Below are 23,473 nucleotides of genomic sequence, written 5' to 3' on the forward strand. Positions count from 1 at the left end.
CAGAAAAGGGCCCAGCACATGGCAGGTGTGGAGAGTATTCAGGGACAAAGAGGTGAACCTCAGGAAGGTCCCGTCTCCATCGTTGCTGCTGCCTTAACTTGCAGAGCCAAGAGCGCCTTTATAAGGCAGACCACACCTTCCTTCTAATCTGCCGCTTCCAGAAGCTGAGTCTAGAAGGGGACTCATTTGGGGAACTAGAGATGGTGGTCACTAAATAATTAGATGGGGGGCTTCTAACAGATGGGATTTCACAAGAGGAGGTGAGATGCCCAAGAAAGCCACTGCTTCTGAAAACCCAGGGTTATCATTTCAAGGGAAGGTGAGGATGGGGGCAAAGAGAAGGATGTTGGAACCCAGGAAAGGGGCGCTTTCCAGCCCACAGCTACCACGGAGGCACGAAAGGGCTTTGGGGGCAGAAAGCACGTGGCTTTACATCTGCTCATGGACCAGGCCAATTTGGCAAATCATTTAACTTCTCACCTTATTAAAGGAAGTTATTCTGTCATTTGTTCAAACAGTTGGAAGACTTTATTCAAGACTATTGCCATGGGAATTCCCTTCGTGGCTCAGCAGTTAATGAACCCAACTAGGATCCTTGAGGACGTGGCTTTGATCCCTGGCCTCCCTCAGGGGGTTAAGGATCTGGCATTGCCGTGAGCTGTGGGGTAGTTCACAGACACGGCTCAGATTCGGTGTTGTGGTGGTGGTGGTGTAGGCCAGCAGCTGTGGCTCCAATTCAACCCCTAGCCTGGGAACCTCCATATGCGGCGAGTGTGGCCCTAAAAAGCAAAAAAAAAAAAAAAAAAGAGGAGGAGAACACAGAGGTAGGGGATTCTTGCTAACCTGGCCTAAGAGGATTCTTGCTAAAGGCGGGTCAGGGACACCAACATCAAAGGGGTGAGGGATGGGGGATTTGATCAGATAGCAAGGGGTTGAGGGATTGTCTCTCAACTGACTTAGCGGGATTCTTGCTGAAACTGGACTCTGCCGCGATGGACACAGAAGCCCAAGGCCATGGCCTAGCGGGGAAGAGGGCTCAGAGGAGCTTCTCTGAGGTTGGGTCAAGGAGGGGCTTTGTCGACCTCACCTTCCTCATCTGATAAATGGGGACAAAATGCCCGCACAACCACCTTGGGGTAGAAAGGCAGCCTGGAGACCCCACGCACACTCAACACCACTGAACCAGTGGGGGGAACGGTGTTGTCGCGATGCTGTTCCTCCCGCCTCCAGCAGGCAGCAGTGCGCTTCTGCGTGAGTGGCCCGCTTTCCCGCCTCACTCTCTACATCCTGCTTTATTCTAACGACGTCCTGGGCACATTCAGCTGATGGGAAGAGGAGGAGGAGGGAGCTGATGGCGAAGGGAGTGCAGATTTAGGGGTCAATTCTGGAAAGACTCTGCAGACAGAGGGAGGAATGTAAGGGGCATGAGGGCAGATGGCAGTGCCCAGGCCATGTAGGCTGGTCCTTGTGCTAAAGGTTTCTGCCAATACCGTGACACAGTATTTGAAAGAAAACCTTTGCCTGCATGCGAGCTAGTTTCAAAGCAGAGAGAAAAAGTATTTATTGAAATGATAGCTTAATCTTCGGGAGAAAAGCAAATTTACGTATTCATTTAAATGATCACTTATTATTGTCTTTATTCTTTTTTTTAAGTTTTGTTTTTGTTTTGTTGTTGCAGATTCTTTGTGTTTCTGCATGGTTTTTATGTTTTATTTTTTTGCCACACCCATGGCATAGGGAAGGTCCTGGGCCAGGGATCGAACCCACGCCACCACAGCAACCTGAGCTACGGCAGTGACACCGCCAGATCCTTAACCTGCTGAACCACTAGAGAACTTGCTTCAAGATAAACATAAGATGGGAGTTCCCGTCGTGGCGCAGTGGTTAACAAATCTGACTAGGAACCATGAGGTTTCGGGTTCGATCCCTGGCATTGTTCAGTGGGTTAACGATCCAGTGTTGCCATGAGCTGTGGTGTAGGTCGCTGACTTGGCTCGGATCCTGAGTTGCTGTGGCTGTGGTGTAGGCCGGTGGCTACAGCTCCAATTACACCCCTAGCCTGGGAACCTCCATATGCCTCGGGAGCAGCCCTTGAAAAGGCAAAAAGGCAAAAATAAATAAATAAATAAACACAAGATGAATAGAAATAGTCAGTGTAAAAACAAAACTCTAAGGAAAACTTAGATGAGTATCTACATAGTCTTTTTTTTTTTTTGATGTGGTTTTTTTTAAATTGTTTTTATTTACATAATCTTGAAGAAGGGTTTGTAAGACATCAGAGGAACAAAACAAACTTTCTAAGTTTGATTGGCTACAGAGCTTGCCACTTATAAAAGAGAGGTGCAAATGCCAGTTAGGAAACAAACAAATAAAAAGCAATTGTAAAATCTCCTCCAAGGAATATATTCCCCTTTTTTTTCTCTAAGGGCTGCATCTGCAGCATATGGAAGTTCCCAGCTGCAAGTCCAATCAGAGCTACAGCTGCTGGCTTACCCCACAGCCGCAGCCGCAGCAACACCGGATCTGAGCCTTGTCTTCTGCCTACACCACAGCTCACGGCAACGCCAGTGCTTTAACCCACTGAACAAGGTCAGGGATCGAACCTACGTCCTCATGGATACTAGTTGCATTTGTTACCTCTGAGCCACAATGGGAACTCCCAAAGAATGTATATAGGCATAAAGAACACCTAAAAATTATTTTAAAAGATGAATATCGCAGAGAAAAATAGTCACAAGAGAAGACTCTTATTGGCCAGCAAACAGATGGAACAACTCGCTACCACAAATGAGAGAAGCATAAATAAACCAAAAAGATCAAAAACACTTACTCAAAGACTTATTTTATCTTATTCTGTTTTGCCTGAACCCATGGCATGCAGAAGTTCCCAGACCAGGGATCAAACCGATTCCACAGCAGTGGAACGCCAGACCCTTAACCTGCGGTGCCACTAGGAAACGCCCTCAAAAAGCTTTTACTCAAGAATCTTGAACTATGGCAATACAACAGTAACAGTGTGATTTAATGTTCCATCCAAATTCTAAAATATTTTAAAAGAAATGTCATCTCATACATGTTATGTAAACTAGAAGAATTTTTTTGAGAGTTGTTAGGCTTTAAAGCAAAGATAAAGTTGATTCATAATTAGCACTTTCATCCCAAAATGCATCTCTTCAGTTCCAATTATGTGATCGATTTATCGCATCATTTTCTTAGAGGTAGTAGCTTGTTAAAGAATAACACAGGTGCGCGTACAGACACGTGCGAATTCCAAAGCAAATAGGTGGCAGCCCTATCTGGAAACTTCCACTGGTTCTGACCCGTAGACTAGGGGAAGCTGGGTGTGGCAGGAAAAAGTGTTCGGTGCACAGGAGGATATGCCATTCCAGAACCGACTCTGTTATTGTAGGTTCATCACGGCGCTCATATAAAGAGTTGTGTGTGTTGACTGTGCCCACGCGTGTGGTAGAAAGAGAAAAAGGATAAGGAGAGCAAAGGCACCCATACATGATTTGAATTTCACCATTTGAGGGAAAAGGATGACAAATGCTGGCTGGAAACTCAGCAGCTGGGTACCTAGGACCTCTTCACCCTGGAAAGACTTCTCCCCAAATAATGAGAGGGACAATTGAGCATCTCTTGGTAAAGATCAACTTTCCCATGGAGCAAAAAGAATGCCAGGGCGGTGAGACAAAAGACATGCCTCTTAATCACGAGTGTCATTCGTAAAATGCCCTTTGTCTCTGCAGAGCCATTTTAGTCCTTGGCTCTGTGAGGCACGAGTAGAAAAAACAAGAAGCAATTTTTACCAAGTTACGCTTTCAATGAACTGAACTTTCTATGGAAGGATTCATGCCAACTTCATTCAGGACTTGTTTTTTTTTTTCTTTTTTTTAAGCGAGGGTGGTTTTGTTTTGCTTTTTAAAGTCAGAGGATGCCACAGAGAAAGTGATTTTGCCGAACGGCTCCAGAAAACAGTTTTTAAATGGTTGATTTGTTAACTGGAGTTCAACCCAGGAGGAGGGGCAGAGAAGACAATAGGATGCTTAGGGATTGTTTTTTTGTTTTTGTTTTTTTTCATTTTTTAAAGTGTAATGGAAGTATATTTGATTTGCAATGTTGTGATAATTTCTGCTGTACCACAAAGTGATTCAGTTACACATGGATGCTTAGTTTTTTATTCAAGGTTTCTTGCCTGGCGAAGGGATATTTTCCTCTCACACTTGATAAATACATTCAGCATCTGCCTAGACCACAGAGTCATAAATCTTTAGTGGGAGTCGATCACTACACCCACCCCCACCCCCACCCCCATCCCAGCAACCAACCAGGAGGGAAGGCAATTGGTTTGTCCGCACTGGGGGGTTCAGCTATTGCTAACAAGTGAAAGCCTTCTGCCCCCGCCACTCCAGATGAAAAATAAATGCATATGCTTGGGAGGCTGCTCCAAAGCCATTGATTGGCAACGCTGGATTAGGAGTCTCAATGCCAAGAGAAGGCTCATGGAACAATCGAGTTTACTCCAGGGGCTTCCTTTCTCTATGCATCAACAAAGAAGCTGTGATCAAATATTTATTATCTGTGCCTTAGGCTGAGCTGTCTAAGCATAGGGAGAAATAGGGAGTGTTAAGGCAAGGACCCCATCGCTCACAAAGAACTGCTCTTAGGCTCAGAGGTCTCCGAGCGCCCCCTCCTTGTTGCCCCCTCCTTGTGTATGCTTGCTTATTTTGCAATAGTTATTTAGTCACGGAATTTCCAGAGCCACTCTGAGTCTGGGGAGGGAACCCGTGACCAATGAGTCAGATGTGTCTTAACTCGTGAAAAGGGTTATTTGATGAGTTGAGACGGTGCTCTTCCTCAGTCATGATTAGCCCCGATCGTGGCAGTAGAGGGTGAAGAAGAGCCCACTTCTTGTTCTCACCCCCATCCTGGAATTCCACCTGCAATCCCACCCCACCCATTCCCTGCTCCTTTGGAAACCTTTCTCGTTGGCACAAGGGGCTCATTCATCCAGTGTGAATGGAGAAAAGCCAGGGCCAGGGGCTGTGAGGTCTCTCTTGAGCAGAGCTCTGGGTGCACTCGGAGTAAGCATTCTTGGTTTCTCGGCACCCTTAAGTATACTACTGACCCTCCCTGGGAGGCGATTACCCCAACTGGAAAAGAAGACGTGGAACTGTGTCCATCTGTGAGGTCCGTGGTCAGAGCCGGTGGTTCTCATCTTTCAAGCAGACCTCCACCTCAAATTGTAGTGGAGAGTGAGCTTGATTTTAAAAAGATGGAGACCCTGCGTTTGGACCTTCCGAGCTAATAGTTTTGGGACAGAGACTGCAAATCAGCATTTTTAGAAATCTGCCAGGTTCCTCTAATTTAGAATTTTTCTAGGTCTAAGGGATAGCCTCTTAACCCAAATGCATGGATTCGTTGTATGAAATGACACCAGGAAGAACTGGGTTCATTGTTGTAAAGGCATGGTGTACCTCCCGCTCCTTCACGCCTCGGGGTGGGGTGGGGGGGATAACGGGAGGGGCTGGCTGCTTCACCTTTGTGTATTTCCCTCTTCCCTTATATTGCAGTGGAGACCAGCAGACTGCTGTCTGTGTGTAAAGCGGTTTGTGTTAAGCCAGAATGATGACCCCCCCCTCCTCGCCACCAAAGAAAAAAATAACCCAAAGAAATGGGGGAAAAATGATCTGATTGAAGCTGACCAGTTAGGTCCACCCTCATGAGTTCCAGCTTAAGGTCTGACTCGGCCTTTCTTTTTCAGCCAGCACGGTCCTGCCAGAAGATGGCGTGACTCCAGGTGTCGAAGGTAGTAGCAAGGCGTCCCCGGGTGTGGAAGATTACACAGTGACCCCACGAACCCGTGAAGAGCCCTATGCGACCCCTCTGGTGAGTGTCCCAGGAAAAGCGGAATTTGTGGTCCCAGGCAGGGCTGTTTTGTGCCTGGCTTATTTCAGTATCCTCAAGCAGAGTGTCCCCAGGGTTCACCCACCTTGTCACAGGTGTAAGAATGTTTTTCCTTTTGAGGTTGAAGAGTATTCCACGGTGTGGAGTTCCCGTCGTGGCTCAGTGGAAATGAACCTGACTAGCATCCATGAGGACGTGGGTTCAACCCCTGGCCTCCCTCAGTGGGTGGAGGATCTGGCATTGCCATGCGCTGTGGGGTAGGTTGCAGACACAGCTCAGCTCTGGCATGGCTGTGGCTGTGGCATAGGCCGGTGGCTACAGCTCCAATTGGACCCCTAGCCTGGGAACCTCCATATGCCGTGGGTGCGGCCCTAAAATAAAAGACCGAAAAAAGAAGTATAATCCATTGTGTGTATAGATCCCGTTTTCTTCATCCAGTCGTCTGTCAAGGGACATTTTGGATTAATTCCAGCTCTTGGCTTATTGTGACTAGTGCTGCTATGAACATGGAATTGCAAATATCTTTTCATTCTTTGGGGGTATATACCCCAAAGTGGGCTTGGTGGATCACATGCGAGTTCTATGTTTAATTTTTCTAAGGACCTTCATCCTGATTTCCGTAGTGATTGCAACCATTCTACACCCCCACCAGCAGTGCACAATGCTTGCGGCTTCTCCACATCCTCGCCAATTTGTTAGTTTCTGTTCTCTGAGAGCAGCCATGCTAACAGGTGGGAGGGGATCATTTCCTCGTGGTTCTGATTTGCTTTTCTCTGATGACTCGTGACACGGAGTTCTTTCATATGTTTGTTGGCCATTGTGTACCCTAGTTGGAGATATGTCTACTCAAGTCCTTTCACCCATTGTTGTTATGGTTTTGTTTTTGCTTTTGTTTTTGTTTTGCTTGTGCCTGCAGCATGCAGAAGTTCCTGGGCCAGGGATCCAGCCAGAGCCCGAACCACTGCAGTGACAACACCAGATCGTTAACCCATTGTGCCACAAGGGAGCTCCTTCTTGCTCATTTTAAATATCACGTTATTTGAGTTTCTTGCTATTGCTATTCTTTACACTTTTATCAGATGAATGATTTGCAAATATTTTCTCCCATTCCGTAGGTTGCCTTTCCACTCTGTTCTGTCTTTTGATGCACCACATTTTTAAGTTTGATGTAGTTCCATTGATCCATTTCTGGGTTGTTTTTTTTTTTTGCCTGTGCTCACTAGCACATTTGTTGAATGCTACGTTGGCATAAACTTTGGAGTCAACCATTTCTAAAGTCTTGTTCTGTGGCTTCTTGATTATGCGAGTCTGAACATATTATCTGATCTTTCTAAGCTTTGTTCATTCTATAGGGCTAATAATAGAATTTACTTCTTGGGGTTTTTTGTGGTGTAAATGAGAAGGTATTTAAAAGTCCTGGCATATTGTCAGTTCTTGGTAAAAGGCTATCTATGACTCTAATTCGGGAAGGGGGGAAGGAGGGCATTAAAAATAATACAACGTAATATGTGCCAAATAAATGTCACAGGGGAGATTTGCCATTCAAGGTCAAGGGAGAGAAGGAGTTAATGCCAATGACCTAAAACTTTCTGAAGAGTTAAGGCCTTAGGAAGTCAGCATGCTGAAAAACAGGTGGCATCTCTTTCTGGAGTAGACGTGATTTTTATCCTGTCGCCACTCTTGTTGTGTCTTTATGTTTGGTCTCTTGTTTCCACTTTAAACTTATACCATCATAGTTTATACATTTATGCCACCGAAGTCCTTTTCTGATATGACAAGACATATTTTTTTAAAGCATGAGGTTTTATTTCTGCTGTGTCTCATTTGCATCTCCAATAGGTGCCAACGAGAACAAAGGGCACAACAGGCAGTCCCACAGAGGATGTGTTTACTGTAGGAAGCACAACGCACAGCCACAAAGGAAGCCAGAGCACCACGACCCAGAATGTGGTGACCAGTCAGTCCCACGGTAAGAAGACCCGTAGCCCCACTAGGGGGTTGATCTGCTTTTACCTAATCAGGGCACGCCGAAAAAAATCCATGAACAAGTAGAAGAATCAAGTAGGGCACATACTGGGATGCAAGCCCTAATTTTGAACCACGTTTTATGTGGTGGGTTCAGAATTTGTATTTATTGGGTTGCGAAATCGAATCCAACTTGTTGGGTTGCAGAACACAGCTTTCTACCTTGAATGGCAGCTAGGAATAATGCCCCCATAAGGGTATACTTAGTAGCTACTGGTGTCATGTCGCTGACCCTAAGCTGACAAATGCTACGCTAAGAACTTTGTGTTGATACCCAAGAGCAGAAAACTCAGCCAACCTACTATGCAAATCTTAATAGATTCCACATTAACCTTTACCATCTTATGTTGGGTTCATGTCTATACACATGAAGCAAGAATCTATTTTAAACTATTCTTACCAGGATTGGGGGTGGTTCTTGTGATGCACCTGCAGCAACGTGAATGGAACAACTTGAAGAAAAGGTTTGGAGGACAACTTTGGGTCTTCATCATTATTATAAAGTGGAGGCCATCACTGATAAGCATGAGGAAAGTTCTCTGCTGTTACAACTTAGCAAGCGAGAGAGACAGCTTCCTGTTTCCAGGGCTTTTTTCTTTTTTTGCTTTTTAGGGTCACACTGCAGCATATGGACGTTCCCAGGCCAGGGGTCGAATCGGAGCTGCAGCTGCCAGCCTGCGACCTACGTCACAGCTCATGCAACATCTGATCCTTAACCTGCTGAGCAAGGCCAGTGGGATACTAGTAGGGTTCGTTATGGCTGAGCCACAACGGGAAGTCCTCCAGAGCTTTCTTAAAAGAAATTCAATTTAAAAAAAAAATAATAATAATGCCTTCTTTTGTAATAGAAAGGGATGAAAGAGAAAAGAAACTAATCCTCCAATAAAGGTAATGAGGGCTTGCTCCCTTGAGCAGCTTTTCTATAATCATTTTATCTAGGTAGGTGTTTCCATCTTTAAATAAATGTAAACATAAGATCCACCCCTAAGGCAGTGGCTCCTGAAACCAGTGGCACATCTAAACACATAGGAAGTTATTTTTCATTTTTCAACATTTCTAAACACATAGGAAGTTATTTTTCATTTTTCAACATTTTTCATGTCCAGACCCAGGCACCAATCCAGTTTTAAACACTCTGCAGCACTTCTCTAGATTTAAAAGATGCTTTCTATCTGCACACCTTTGTTCAGATCGCCTTATGTACAATAGCTAAAACGGGGAAGCAAACCAGCTGTCCGTGGACAGGTGATGGGATAAACAAAAGGTAGTGTGTACATACAGTGGAATATTATTCAGCCTTTAAAAGGAAGAAGATTCTCACGCATGTTCCAACATGGATGAACCTTGAGGACAACATGGAACAGACCTGACACCAAAAGACAAGCACGGTGTGATTCCACTTAGATGAGATACATAGTCAAAATCACAGCTACAAAAAGTAGAATGGTCGTTGCCAGGGCTGCGGGCAGGAGGGAGGGTGGGGAGTTATTATTCAGTGGGTACAGAGGGTCCGTTTTGCAAGATGAAAAAGAGTTCTGGGAACTCTTGGTGGTGATGGTTGCACAAGAGTGTGACTGTACTTAATACCGTCGAATGATCGCATTGTTTATCCAGTCATCTGTCCATGGACAGCTGGTTTGCTTCCATGTTTTAGCTATTGCACATAATGCTTAAAAACGCCGAAGGCGGCAAATTTTATGTTGTATGTATTTTGCCACTATAACAAAAAAAACAAAGTTTTATAAAGGGCTTTGAAAATAAAGCCTAAAGCCTACTCCAAGATGCTCAAGAAATGATTAACATTAAACATCAGGAAAAAAAAATATAGCGCCAAGCAAGGAAAGAATAATCAATATACCTGGTCATTGGAAAGCATTTCAAAATTTTGGAGATACATGGGTCACTTGTAACAGGAGCCCACAGCTAATTAGAAGCAGAAAATGGAGCGTTCCAAGTGGAGTATCTTTTTAAATATCTCACCAGGACACACTTCCTATTCCTTAAAAAATTCTCAGTTGCCTGGAAAATACGCCCGGTGACTCTCTTGTCCTGTCCCCTGACCCACCCATTCCCCAAAACTATGACTTATGATGGCACATTCCCACTTCACACATCAGAGTTCCAAGAAATTGTCATATGAAAGTTTAGATGTCATTATAAGCACTTGGTTTTTTAAGAGGTAATTTTCTTAGGGCAGCAGATGTCTTTCCCATGAAACGGCCAAGTTTGATGATGTCCACACATATGACACCCTTGCGTGATCACAGTCAGTGTCGCTGGGAGGGAGCTGGGAGCTTACGATGAATAAGCTCACATTTGGTAATGAATCTTCCACACGCTTTATTTTTGGTCCTAGGTTTTCCGACAGATGGTGTCACTGATGGTAGGCACAGTGTGTTCTGAGCCCAGTATGCAGCCACGATGTTGGGACATGATAAGCAAAAGACATGGCCTGTCTGTACTGGTGGTTGGCAGCCAGGTGTGACATTTAGGAAGTTGATTTGGCAACACCTTTGTTCAGGGCAGGCCTCAACCCCAGCAGTCTCCCAGCTGCCTTTTTGTAGGGATGGTACCATCAGCTTGAGCTCCGTGTAAATGCTCTAGGGCCATGAGTTCAAGGACCCGACCCTGGGGCCACCTTGCAAAGGTGTCTTTTTTTGGAAGAAGGTCTTGGTGCAAAGTGGATGGCTTCTTTCCAACTCAACCGTTAGAAAAAGCGAGCATCTTATAAATGAGGGTTGGCTGGTTTCACCTTTGATGAGGGATAGGATTGGCTCTCTCTGTGGCATTTTGCAAATTGTGCACTAAGGTTCTAGGAAGGGGCCTGATTGAATCATCCCTCCCTGTTGTCTCTTCAATCAAAGCCTCTAGAGTTTTTCTTCATCAGTAAACTAAACAACTATTCCTCCAGAAGAATAAAGGACTCAGCGTACAAAGAGGTTGGTGGGAGAAACAAAACAAAAGACTATTAATTTTTTTTTTTTTTGGTCTTTTTAGGGCTGCACCCGAGGCATGTGGAGGTTCCCAGGCTAGGGGTCTAATCGGAGCTGTTGCTGCTGGCCTTCACCACAGCCACAGCAACGCCAGATCCAAGCCACATCTGTGACCTAACACCACAGCTCACGGCAACGCCGGATCCTGAACCCACTGAGCAAGGCCAGGGACCTGCAACCTCATGGTTCCTAGTCAGATTCATTTCTGCTGTGCCACAACAGGAACTCCACCTTTTACTTTTGAATAGAGATTGTGTAAAATGATCTGAAAGAAACACAGAATTTTATTTCCTTACAAGAAGGTACTCATAATCAGACAACTTAGACCCACATGACAGGGAAATGAGAATATTCACCTGGTAACTACTGGGTTAGGTTTAGCTGCAGGTGGATCGCCTCTACAATAGCCGTGTTCTAAAGACAAAGAATGTGTTCTCATTAAATGTTTGTGCCCTGTCAGATCTGAATTTTGCTAGATAAGAAAAGGGAATTGAGGAGTTCCCGTCGTGGCGCAGTGGTTAACGAATCCGACTAGGAACCATGAGGTTGTAGGTTCAATCCCTGGCCTTGCTCAGTGGGTTAAGGATCCGGTGTTGCCGTGAGCTGTGATGTAGGTTACAGACGCGGCTCGGATGCCGAGTTGCTGTGGCTGTGGCTGTGGCGTAGGCTGGCGGCTACAGCTCCGGTTGGACCCCTAGCCTGGGAACCTCCATATGCCGCAGGAGCGGCCCAAGAAATGGCAAAAAGAAAAAAAAAAATAGAAAAGGGAATTGAGGAGCTCCCACTGTGGCGCAGTGGAAATGAATCCAGCTCGTAACCAAGAGGTTGCAGGTTTGATCCCTGGCCTCCCTCAGTGGGTTAAGGATCTGGCGTTGCCATGAACTGTGGTGTAGGTCACAGACGCGGCTCGGATCCTGTGTTGCTGTGGCGGTGGTGTAGGCCGGCAGCTGCAACTCTGATTCAACCCCTAGCCTGGGAACTTCCATATGCCAAGGGTGCAGCCCTTTAAAAAAGAAAGAGAGAAAGAAAGGGAATTGATATCACGAGACAAGTCAGTCTTGACCACAATTTCCAAAATATTTTGCTCTCCAAGTGGAATTTCTTCAAAATAGACCTCATCACAGTGGCGACTTTTCCATGATCTTGACATTGACCAAAAATCCAACCACCTTGGATTTTTTCATTACCCTAACCTCAGAAATTAGTGACCATGTATTTAAGATCTCTGTGGATCAGTTTCCTTGCTGCTGCTCTCTAAAACGGGTGAGAAAAAAAAGTAACATCCACAAAAGAACGTAGGTGTGAAGAAGCACTCATAAATTCAATAATAATAGTTTTGAAGACGGGATCGTGTCAGAGCTTGCTTAAAAAAATCCCCTGATCCCATTTATTTCAGAAATTATCCACTTTGCTTGTGTTTTGCTCCCTTCCATTTAGGGTAAATTCATCTTCTGCCAATTGTTAAATTATAGTTATTAAATCCTAATAATTCTATATCATTGCATCTCTCTCTTTATAGATAAAGGAGATGAAGAGAAATCAAAAACAGTTACGAAAGGTGGGTTAGACTTTGGTACCAAGATATTCTTACTGGAGTTTTTTAAAAGAAAGTTTTATTTGAATTTAACCTTTGTGATGAATTATGTTCTCTCCTGGATCATAGTCAACAGGGGCAGAATACAAAACCTAAAGAGAACAAGTTTTCAACCTAAAGAGAGAAAAGGGAATAGCCTGTATTTGAAAAGAAGCAAATCACAAATGAGTCTATTCACTTAATGACAGCTATGGAGAATGGTGTCATACCTTAGCTTATTCCTACCAAGAATGAAAATAGGGGCTAATTTAAAAGCTCTATGTACACAAATGTTACCCAGTAATTAACAGTGAAGCCACCTCGGAGGAGTGGTATGCCTGACAGATCCTGAGACCCAGAAGTCTTTCCATTCGCAAAAATGAGATTAGAATAACCCAGAGTTTCTCCTTTCAGTCAACTCCCACTGGATACAGAAGAGACAGCGTGGAACACCGTTTGCTCCCGACAGTGGGCCGGGGGCTTTGTTTATCGAAGGTGTATTGTTTACCTAGGGTTCATGTTTGTTTTTTTTTTTTCTCCCTCTTATTCAGATGGCTTGGGGACGGTGACCCTAGTTGGAATCACAGTTGGGGTCTTACTAGCCATTGGATTCATTGGTGCAATCATCGTCATGCTTGTGCGAAAAATGTCAGGAAGATACTCGTAAGTAGGGACCTTGCCCTTGTGTGATGGGTAAATGAAGGCAGGCATCTCCACCCTGAAACTATTAGAAGCCTCTACATAAGGGTCGTGTTCAGAAGCCACCAACCTCCTCCGTAAGCACTTCAGCTGAAGTTCCCCCAGAACAGGTGTCTTCTTGGACCTTACAAGTTTCCAAGAAAAGGAAGAACCAGAGAGGCTTCTTTAGTTGACTTCCAATGACACCTGACCAAATTCGACCTCTTGTCTTTATTTGCCAACTAAGTGAACTTGAAAGAAAACCCAAATCAGATTTTAACTTAATACCCCATCACTCCACTCCCAGTCATCAGAGGTAGGTGGTTTTCAGAAAAGCTTACATGGCAGAGCCAGGGCCCCCTTCCAGTGAGGAGTACTACTGGTGATGGGGGTCTGTCCCCTGATTCCTGCCCTGCATGTGCCCACACATGGCAGTGTACTCCTGGCATGGATTGTTACTAAGGGGAAGGAATACTTTTTATTAAAATTCCTTAAGAATTTGGACTATGTGAATTCACAGCCAGAGGAAAACATTTTCTTATCTCTGTTGGGGAAATGGTATATGACTGGGTGGGGAGAGGACAGATGCTGTACAGCTGGAGGTCAAGGGCTATGACTGACCGTTCAGGCGCAGGCTTAGGTAGGTATCTGGAAATGCCTGGGAGTCTGACCCTGGGTGTGAGGACCAGGCCTGGAGGAAGGATGAGCAGGGAGAGAAGAGCCCCAGGATCCAGAACTGAAAGACACAGGACAATAGGGACAATGACTCACGGGAAGTCTAGTCACAGTGCCAGTCAAAGAAATGATAGTCACCTTTCTCTTGGTTTTCCCAGGCCCTGAAGAGCTGAAAGATCATGCCCTCCTGCCAACACGTTTAAAGAAGAAAAAGTTTTCAACCGCCCCCTCCCCCGGCCCTGAGCACGTGGAGAAGATGACCCGTGGAAATGCTTGCCTCCCCCTGCCCCCCGCCCCCCGCCACCCTCAAAATCCATGGCGATCCCTCCACTTGCCAGAAGTAACCGCAGGAAAGAATATTCATAAGACTTGCTCCTCTAAGCATTTGTCTTTTGGGGAGGAAAAAAATTTGTTTTAATAGAAATTTTGCATAAGATGACTTAAAAGACAAACTGCATAGAAAACAGAGCAAAACTACATCATCTGATGTGTAACTCAGTATCATTCAATCTATGTTAGAAAGTGTGATTGTGTCTCTGCTCCACCCATTCTCTCTTGTTGTTACGATGCAAAGGAATTTGGAAATATTTATCCCCATGGCGTCCTTGGGTTAAAAGCTATGTCATTAAGTGGCAAAAGCATTGTACAGTTTCTGGTCTGTTGAAATGTACATGTTCCAGTCTAATTAGATCTGTTTTGAAAGTCTGATTTGGTCTGAATGATATGCCAGTACAGAATCTAAACTTGCATAATATGTAATGAGCAACTGCCTTTCACTGGTCTGGGTAAATCATTTCAAAGGCATCTATTTTAGATCAGACACAGGACGTCTGTACTTGGGGGAAGCCATCCTGTTTCTTGCAGCAAGGGTACCGGACAGGCTCCAGGTGTGCCCTGCTGCCTGCCCCATGAGTGACTTGATAATTCAAAGGTTTCCATCTGCCTGCCCCTTCCACTCCCCTCAGATGGTGGGGATCCAGAGCTAAGGGGGTGACTTTCTTTATTCCCTGTGACGTGAGTCCTCCAGGTCGGCTGCTTTGTTCTGGAATCTAAAGCTCTCAGCCCCAGGTGCCAAAGTGGCTGCAGGAAGCCCAGAGGTACCAGAGCTCAGGTCTTCCAGGAATGAAGAACCACAGTGCTCCCCCAACCCTGTGTGTGGCTCTGAGAAACAGAACCTGCCAATTTACTTTTGGCCTCAGAGGAAAGATCTGGGGATACTAATTTTTGAAAAGCAGCTGGCTTTGGAGACTTGATTTAAAAAGCAAAGACATTCCTGCTTTTCATGATAGCCCACATATTTCTGTGGGGTCACAATTGAAAATGCTATATCGGCACCCCTCCAACTCAGGACCTTTCTCCCCCTAGGTCAACTGAATTCTTTCCCCTCCACGAAAAGTTTTCAGGCAGAGCAGATGCTGTGTCCCTCTTGTGGCAGCGTGGTTCTGATGGCTCTACAGACGTGTGCGGGTTCATAAAACAGGAAAGTTAACTAGCAGTTGGAAAGTACAGCTTATTCCTCCCACCTGTTGCAGTCACGTGGGGATGTTATTTTAAACAGTGTGCCCATGTGTCATTCTGTCCAGCTGGTCTACCAGCCCAGGTTCCATACCTGACCATCCACAGATGGAGAGAAGGGGCTTCGGAGGAGCTTTATGAATCTCTTCAAAATCCTTCCGTTTCATCACTCAGATTCCTGAGCAGGAGTTGGGAATACTGTTCATCTTTCCTATCCTCTCTTCTTTCTCTCACTGTGAAAAATCATAGTCAACCCCAAGTCATACACTGGACCCATCGCCTGCTGGGACAGGACTGTGGGTTTCTTGGTCACATCTGTGTTGGTGCTCAATGCAGTGTAGACGTGTTTGAAAATAAAACAGACGATTGTGTATAAGAATGAGTCAGCCCCTTTGATTGGGAATCTCGATGAAGTCTGGGTCACCCATAAGGACGTCTCCAGTTAAGACTACAAATTATATAAATATTTGCCTCTTGACTTAATTGAGAGTGAATTAGAAACGGTTGTAGGAAGCACATCCATGGGAAAGAAATGCAGCTATACCTTTCACCCAGGGCTTTGCCGAAATGGAGAGGTTAAGGTCAAGCAGAAGCATCAGAGGAGGAGTTCCTGTCATGGCACAGTGGTTAGCGAATCCGACTAGGAACCATGAGGTTGTGGATTCGATCCCTGTCCTTGCTCAGTGGATTAAGGACCTAGCGTTGCTATGACCTGTGGTGTAGGTTGCAGACGTAGCTCAGATCCTGCATTGCTGTGGCTCTGGATGTAGGCCGGCGGCTACAGCTCCGATTTGACGCCTAGCCTGGGAACCTCCATATGCCATGGCAGCGGCCCAAGAAATGGCAAAGAGACAAAAAAAAAAAAAAAAAAAAAATAAGCATCAGAGGAGAAAACAAAAAACTGAGTATTTATCATGAGGAAGGCATGCATGATGCTTTTTTTTTTCTTTTTTTTTCTTTTTTTTTTTTTTTTTTGCTAGGGCCCAAGAAGGAATTTTCTCAGAAGCCAATTTTATATTTTTAAACTCTTTTTCTTCTGCATGTTAGAAAATCTCTTCTCACATCTGATCTATTATTTTGTACTTTTAAAAAATGCTGACTTTGATATTCACTGTTGTATTTTTTTTTCTTTGTCTTTTTAGGGCTGCACCTGCGGCATATGGAAATTCCCAGGCGGGGGGTCACATCGGAGCTACAGCTGCTGGCCTATACCACAGCCACAGCAATGAGGGATCCGAGCCGAGGCTGTGACCTACGCCAAGCTCACGGCAATGCCGGATCCCTGATCCACTGAGCAAGGCGAGGGATGGAATCATGGATACTAGTCGGATTCATTTCTGCCGCACCACGCCAGGAACTCCAGGCATGCGTGGCTCTAACGGAGAAAATCTTGGGACTGGTTTTGCTCTCACTGGGCACAGAGGGTTAACAAGGTTTTGCCTGGCTCCTCATTTCTCTGCCCTGAGACAGGAGCCAGGTGAGAGAGCAGGTACTCTTTGTTCCTGCCAGTCCTGCCTGGGAACCTGATCTCAGGTGGTCAGGGTTAGACCACACAAGAAAAGGAGGTGGAGTTCCCGTTGTGGTTCAGTGGGTTAAGAACCCAACATAGTGTCTATGAGGATACATCGGGTTCGATCCCTGACCTTGCTCAGTGGGTGAAGGATCTGCCATTGCCACAAGCTGTGGCTCACATCCAGCATTGCTGGGCTATGGCTGTGGTATAGGTCTGCAGCCTCGCCCTGGAACCCGCGGATGCTTTACAGGTGGCATGCCTGATGATTAACTTGTTTGGGCTACGGTTTCTTTTTTATTATTATTATTATTATTATTGCTTTCTTGGGCTGCATCCACGGCATATGGAGGTTCCCAGGCTAGGGATCGAATCAGAGCTATAGCCGCTGGCCTTCACCACAGCCACAGCAACACAGGATCTGAGCCGCATCTGCGACCTACACAGAGCGAAATCCTTAACCCCCTGAGCGAGGTCAGGGATCGAACCCACAACCTCCTGGTTCCTAGTCGGATTTGTTTCCGCTGCACCACAGCGGGAATTCCTGGGCTATGGTTTCTTCATAAAACCTTCCCTGAGATGGTTCCAAAGCATCTCTTTTCTAGCAGAAAACTAACCGTATCCACCTAATCCCAAAGATTCCAAAAGGGAGTGGGGCCTCCAGCTATGTCAAGTGTAAATTTCTATTCCTTTACCTGCCCCCTGCAGGAGATGCCTAGAAACTAAGGCAGCTGCCAAGGGCCCTGGACGTTTAAGGCAAACAACTCCATCCTCTCTTCCATCAGACACCGGGGCACCAGGCAGTGCTGAAATTAATTGTGCCAAACTAAAGCCTCATTTTTAACTCCTACTTTTTTTTTCTTTCATCCTGGGAGAACCAATCAAAAGCCAGGACTTAGTTCTGCTCCATGTACCTCCTCTAATGAACAGGGAAAGAACAAGTAACTTAATCCTGGACTGTCTCCATCTTCGCTTTAATTCCTCTTGATTTAGTATTCAGGGCACGGGGCCGCTGGTGGAAAATGCTTCCATGGGCAGTAATGCACCTTCTGACATGAAAACTTTGCTAATTAAGCCCCATGGAGGAGTTCCCTCATGGTGCAGTGGGTTAAGGATCTGGGGTTGTCACTGCAGTGGCCTGGGGTCACTGCTGCGGTGCAGGTTCCATCCCTGGCCCGGGAATTTCCACATGCTGCAGGCAAAGCCAAAAACAAAAAACAAAAAAAAGTCCAGTGGAAGCAGGAGAAGAATTTCCTTGAAACACAGCTGGATTTTAATATTCACGCTGGAACACACAGTCATCCACCTCTGAGCATCATAGGACCTGGCGTATGTTCCCTGAATGATTGCATTTCTCTTTGCTCTTCCTGACGCTTAAAGCCAGGTTGGAATGTACAGTACATCCTCGAGCTTTTAATTCAATAAAGACACAGTATGTAGCCACAGTTCACGGGCAATAATGCAGAGTCAAGAGAAAAACCAGGAGTCAAAAAATGAAGACGGTCCCGTGGGTGAAGAAGATACGTTTCTGGCCCGTGAGCCCAGCACACATGTATCTGCCTGAAACAGGCCAAGTGTCAGCCTGCATCCACCCAACTTTAATCCTCAGCACTTTCCCTCCCTCTGGGGGTTATTTCATCGGACACTGATGCAAAGCACCCAGTGTTCCCTTTCTGCAGCCAAGGCTCCTGGCCACAACACAGATAGTGTCGTCATGATCCTGAGCCTTTGCTCCTCCCGTTTTTTCTCTCCTACCCCCTTCTCTCCTACTGCCAGTAACTTCCCACTGTTGCACATGTGTGAGAAACCAATCGCACACCAGTCACATGGGGCAGGGCCGTGGTTCTGAAGTGATGGTGGCCTTCTGGATGCTGCTGGAGAGAGTGTCTGCAATAAGGGCTTGAATAACCTAAACCACTTAGAGCGCCCGGTGTGTAACCTCAGGAAGCCGAAGGATGATCTGAGTGAAGGGAGCTTGAACCTTCCTTGTACTCCCTGCCCCCGCCCTCCAAAGAGTGTCTGGACGGGAAGTGGGCAGTGGAAGGCACAGGGCTTGTTGGAAAGGGATTGGGGGTACGGATGTCTGTCCAGCGAGACCCAGGGACAAAAGACACTCACGGACAGACAAGGTGTTTGGGGCTGCTGGAGAGATACACCATCATGGAACAGGAATAATCTGCTCATTTGTTCATTCAACAGACGTTTATTGTCAGACCCTGTTCTAGGTCCTGGGGATACATGGGGAGCAGAACTGACAAAAATCCCTGCCTGCATGGAGCTTTCATTCTAGTGTGGGAGACAGATGGGACCCAAATAAACAGGTAAATCATAGCGTGTGTGGAAAATTAGAAGGTGGCAGAGGCAATGGAGGAAGCCAGCAGGGGAAGGGGGCGGAAGAAGGGCAGCGTGGCATCGGTGGGCACCTGTGCTCACTGAGATTCACTTGACGTTCTGAAGGGTCACAGGAGGGAGACCAAGGGCTTCTGGGGGAAAACATTCCAGGCAAAGGGAGCATCAAAGACCTGGGGCCGGAGTATGCTCAGTGTGTGGCGCAGAACACAGCGAAGCTCAGAAGACCAGAGCAGAATATGCCCCGGGGGAGAATGTCGGAGATGAGGCCAGAGGGGTGGAGGGACTGTCTCAATGGGAGACGCTGGAAGGTTCCAAGCCAAGGAGAGGCACGATGTGAATTCGATTTCAAGATAAGCACTCTGGATTCTGGTTGGGAACTGGCCAGATTAAAAAAACCAGTGTGATCATTCAAGCAAGAGATGATGGTGGCTCAGACCAGAATGACAGCCATGGGCATCAATTCTCCTCCCAACCCAGCACTTCTAAGTCCAGATCTAACAGTGCTTACATGACCTCCCACAAGCTAGCTTCCACCCGCCCCACTGGCTTGCTCTGACCCGGCTTCCAAATGATCCCCCATTTGTCAAAGCCACAGCTCCTATTGGATGGAGCTGCAGGTCTGGCCATTTTCCAGTAACCAATCCCTCCTCTTGTCTATTTAGGACTGTGGGTGTGAGGGTTTCCAGCCCCGGGTGCCTCACTGTCCCTTGTTTCCTTAACTCTGTATTGCTCTTGGTAATTGTCCCTTATCCAACCCTCCTCCATCCCTCTTTTGCTGGTGTCATATATATATTTCCTGAGGAGACTTTGACTGGTACAACCACACAGGCATTTATTGATGTCCAATATTAGGAGGATTCGACCCTTCATTTTCCCTCCACTACCAACCAACAAACTGATTCTCTATTCAGAGTATCTAATCTCTGCTTCCTGGCTTCTGCTTATTTACAATCCTCACTAACTCACAGCTCAAGTGATACATGGGCCAGTAGTGACCCCTAAACAACCCACCCCTGCATCAGCATCCTTTCTCTGTGTGTTCTCCCAGCTTTGGTTCTGCCACTAAGGGACTGATGCACTCTGCATTTCCAAGATCTCTGATGTCCAAGAGAATCTGCTTAGCCTGGCTGTTCACCATTTTCTTGGATGGTCAAAGCATCCTATGCCAGGCCACATGGGTCATGGACCATGCTAGGTACCCCCACCCTCAGGTCATTGTCCATTCTTTGTTGGCATAGGTTGGTTCAGGAAGGAAAAGCATGGGAAAACCATCCATTTCTGAGCCTTATGATTTTTTATGTGGAAAATAATACCTACATCATAGAGTTGCTATCAGCCTTGAAGGAAATAATGAATGTTTAGGGCCTGTCTAAAGAAAACAGCAACTGAGCAATCATTAGCAATTATTCCAACGACCACTTCTTACTTCTATTATCATAGCTTCATTTACTCTTGCAACATCCCTGTGAAATAGGCAAGACAAAGATTAGCCCCATTTTATAGATGAAGAAACTGAGGTTCAAACAGTTGCCTAAAATTACAGTGTTCCAATATGCCTGAAGCACAACGAGGGTGCAGGTGTCTTCATTCATTCTCTGACCCTCCTTTGTTTAGTCCACGTTTCGTCTTCTAAAATCAGTGTCTGCCTATCAGCTCAGCACTCATGCTTTTTGAAAACACAGTTTCTCCAACCAGTGGAAAACAGGGACCTTAGTTTTGAATTACAAAATATTTTAAACATACAGAAAAATACAGAGAGTGAAAACAAAACCCCACGTACTTACCACTCAGCTCCAGCTAGCCCTAACAATTTCTCATATTTACTACGTAATTTTTTTTTGAGAAATAAAAACTCACACACATCCTCCTGACATTAGTTTCTTCCTCCTCCTCTTTCCCAGAGGGACCATTCTCCCGAATTGGGCGACTTTCACTTGGAAACATGTTTATTTTTCTACTATTCTTATTTCCATAAACAAGATACAGCATCGTTGTCTGTGTTTTCAACTTTTATTGGCATAGATTCCTTCTCTGCAGCTGGTTTTCTCCATCTATATTATTTTTGTGAGATTTATCCTTTTGCTGATACAATAATGCATCTATGTAGCTGGTAAGAGGATGAGATCCCGACTATATCACCACTTACTTGTGCTGCCCCCATGGGTGGATATTTGACAATGTTGAGACGCATGGGGTCATGATGAAACAATTTACATTTTTCTAGAGAGCAGGATTTTGTTCCCTAAGAAAAATAAAAGTAAAAACGAGGTAATTTTGTGGGTATTTAAATATCCAGGCTTGACTGGGAACTACTTGGCATCTTTCTTACTAAGGGTGATACTCATAGGAAGAAGGGCTAAATTAATTGAACTTAAATGGCCAATAACTTCACAACGATATTTGGTCTCCACCCATCTGTCTTCCTTCACATGACCTCCTGATCATTTTTTTCCCATATGAAAATATTTAAAGAAAATACATGTAGTGCTTATTTCTTAAGTGATAGAAATGTCTCACCCACTTTTTGTGAAAACATTTTTGGAGCCAGTTAATTATTTCTTAAAAAAAATACAACAGTAGGAGTTCCCATTGTGGTTCAGCAGTAACAAACCCAACTAGGATCCATGAGGTCAGCAGTAACAAACCCGGGTTGGATCCCTGGCTTCGCTCAGTGGGTTAAGGACTCAGCTTAGCCGTGAGCTGCGGTGTAGGTGGCAGATGGCTTGGATCCAGAGTTGCTGTGGCTGTCATGTAGCCTGGCAGCTGCAGCTCTGATTCAGTCCCTAGCCTAGGAACTTCCATATGCCACAGGTGCAGCTCTAAAAAGACAGAGAAAAAAAAATACAACAGTGAATTTCAAAGTCAGCATTTTTGTAAAGCACAAAACAAGGAGTTCTGTCATGGCTCAGGTGGTTAACGAACTCAACTAGCATCCATGAGGACTCGGGTTCGATCCCTGGCCTTGCTCAGTGGGATAAGGCTCCAGTGTTGCCATGAGCTGTGGTGTAGGTCGCAGTTGTGGCTCAGATCCAGTGTTGCTGAGGCTCTGGCATAGGCCAGCAGCTACAGGTCCGATTGAACCCCTAGCCTGGGAACCTCCATATGCTGTGGGTGTGGCCCTAAAAAAGGCAAAAAATTTAAAAAAAATTTTTTTTAAGTACAAAACAATAGATCAGATGTTAGAAGAGATTTTCTAACATGCAGAAGAAAAATAATTTAAAAATATAAAATTGGCTTCTGGGAAAAATCTTTCTGGTGACCTAGAGTCCAGAATATTTTGGGGGAAAGATGTCAATCAAAAGTGGAAAGATGGAGTTCCCGTCGTGGCGCAGTGGTTAACGAATCCGACTAGGAACCATGAGGTTGCGGGTTCGGTCCCTGCCCTTGCTCAGTGGGTTAATGATCCGGCGTTGCCGTGAGCTGTGGTGTAGGTTGCAGACGCGGCTCGGATCCCGAGTTGCTGTGGCTCTGGTGTAGGCCGGTGGCTACAGCTCCGATTCAGCCCCTAGCCTGGGAACCTCCATATGCCGCGGGAGCGGCCCAAGAAATAGCAACAACAACAACAACAACAAAAGAGAGACAAAAGACAAAAAAAAAAAAAAAAAAAAAAAAAAAGGAAAGATTCCATAATAGGCATCTTCTCTGAAATCAAAAAAAAATTGCCAGGGATGCAAAATTAAATTCAATGTTTTCCTCTTTTAAATAATAAATAAGGGATATGCTTGACGTTGATTGGGAATTTCTCCACATATTTTATCAGCATCATTTTCAGAAATCAATTGGAGCCAACCTCACCTGCAGTGAGTTGAACTGTGCCCCCCCCAAAAGATACGCCTAAGCCCTGACACCCAGACTGTGAAGGTGACCTTATTTGAAGAAAGGTTCTTTGTAACGTAATTAAGTTACTATCTCACATAGGATCGTCCTGGATTAATCAGGTGGGCCATAAATCCATTAAGAAGTATTCTTAGAAGAAGAGGACACACAGATGGAAAAGATGAAGCACAGGGGAGAGGCCTTAGGAAGATGGAGGCAGAGCTCAAAATGATGCTGCCATAGGCAAATACCATATGATATCACTTATAACTGGAATCTAATATCCAGCACAAATGAACATCTCCTCAGAAAAGAAAATCATGGACTTGGAGAAGAGACTTGTGGTTGCCTGATGGGAGGGGGAGGGAGTGGGAGGGATCGGGAGCTTGGGCTTATCAGACACAACCTAGAATAGATTTACAAGGAGAT

The 23,473-nt window shown here is 45.4% G+C and overlaps 1 protein-coding gene across 1 annotated transcript in view; it reads left to right on the plus strand.

Annotated features, from left to right (window-relative positions):
- The window catches only part of PDPN (podoplanin), a 30,938-nt gene extending 15,196 nt beyond the window's left edge, over positions 1–15,742 (plus strand). Inside the window, exons 2-6 of the mRNA XM_005665017.3 lie at positions 5,765–5,889; positions 7,747–7,876; positions 12,445–12,483; positions 13,050–13,161; positions 14,010–15,742. Of these exons, the coding sequence (XP_005665074.1) occupies positions 5,765–5,889; positions 7,747–7,876; positions 12,445–12,483; positions 13,050–13,161; positions 14,010–14,016 (413 nt within the window). The 3' untranslated portion in view covers positions 14,017–15,742. The remainder of the gene's footprint in view (positions 1–5,764; positions 5,890–7,746; positions 7,877–12,444; positions 12,484–13,049; positions 13,162–14,009) is intronic.

This window comes from Sus scrofa, chromosome 6 (assembly GCF_000003025.6).
Source record: "Sus scrofa isolate TJ Tabasco breed Duroc chromosome 6, Sscrofa11.1, whole genome shotgun sequence".
Lineage (NCBI taxonomy): Eukaryota > Metazoa > Chordata > Mammalia > Artiodactyla > Suidae > Sus > Sus scrofa.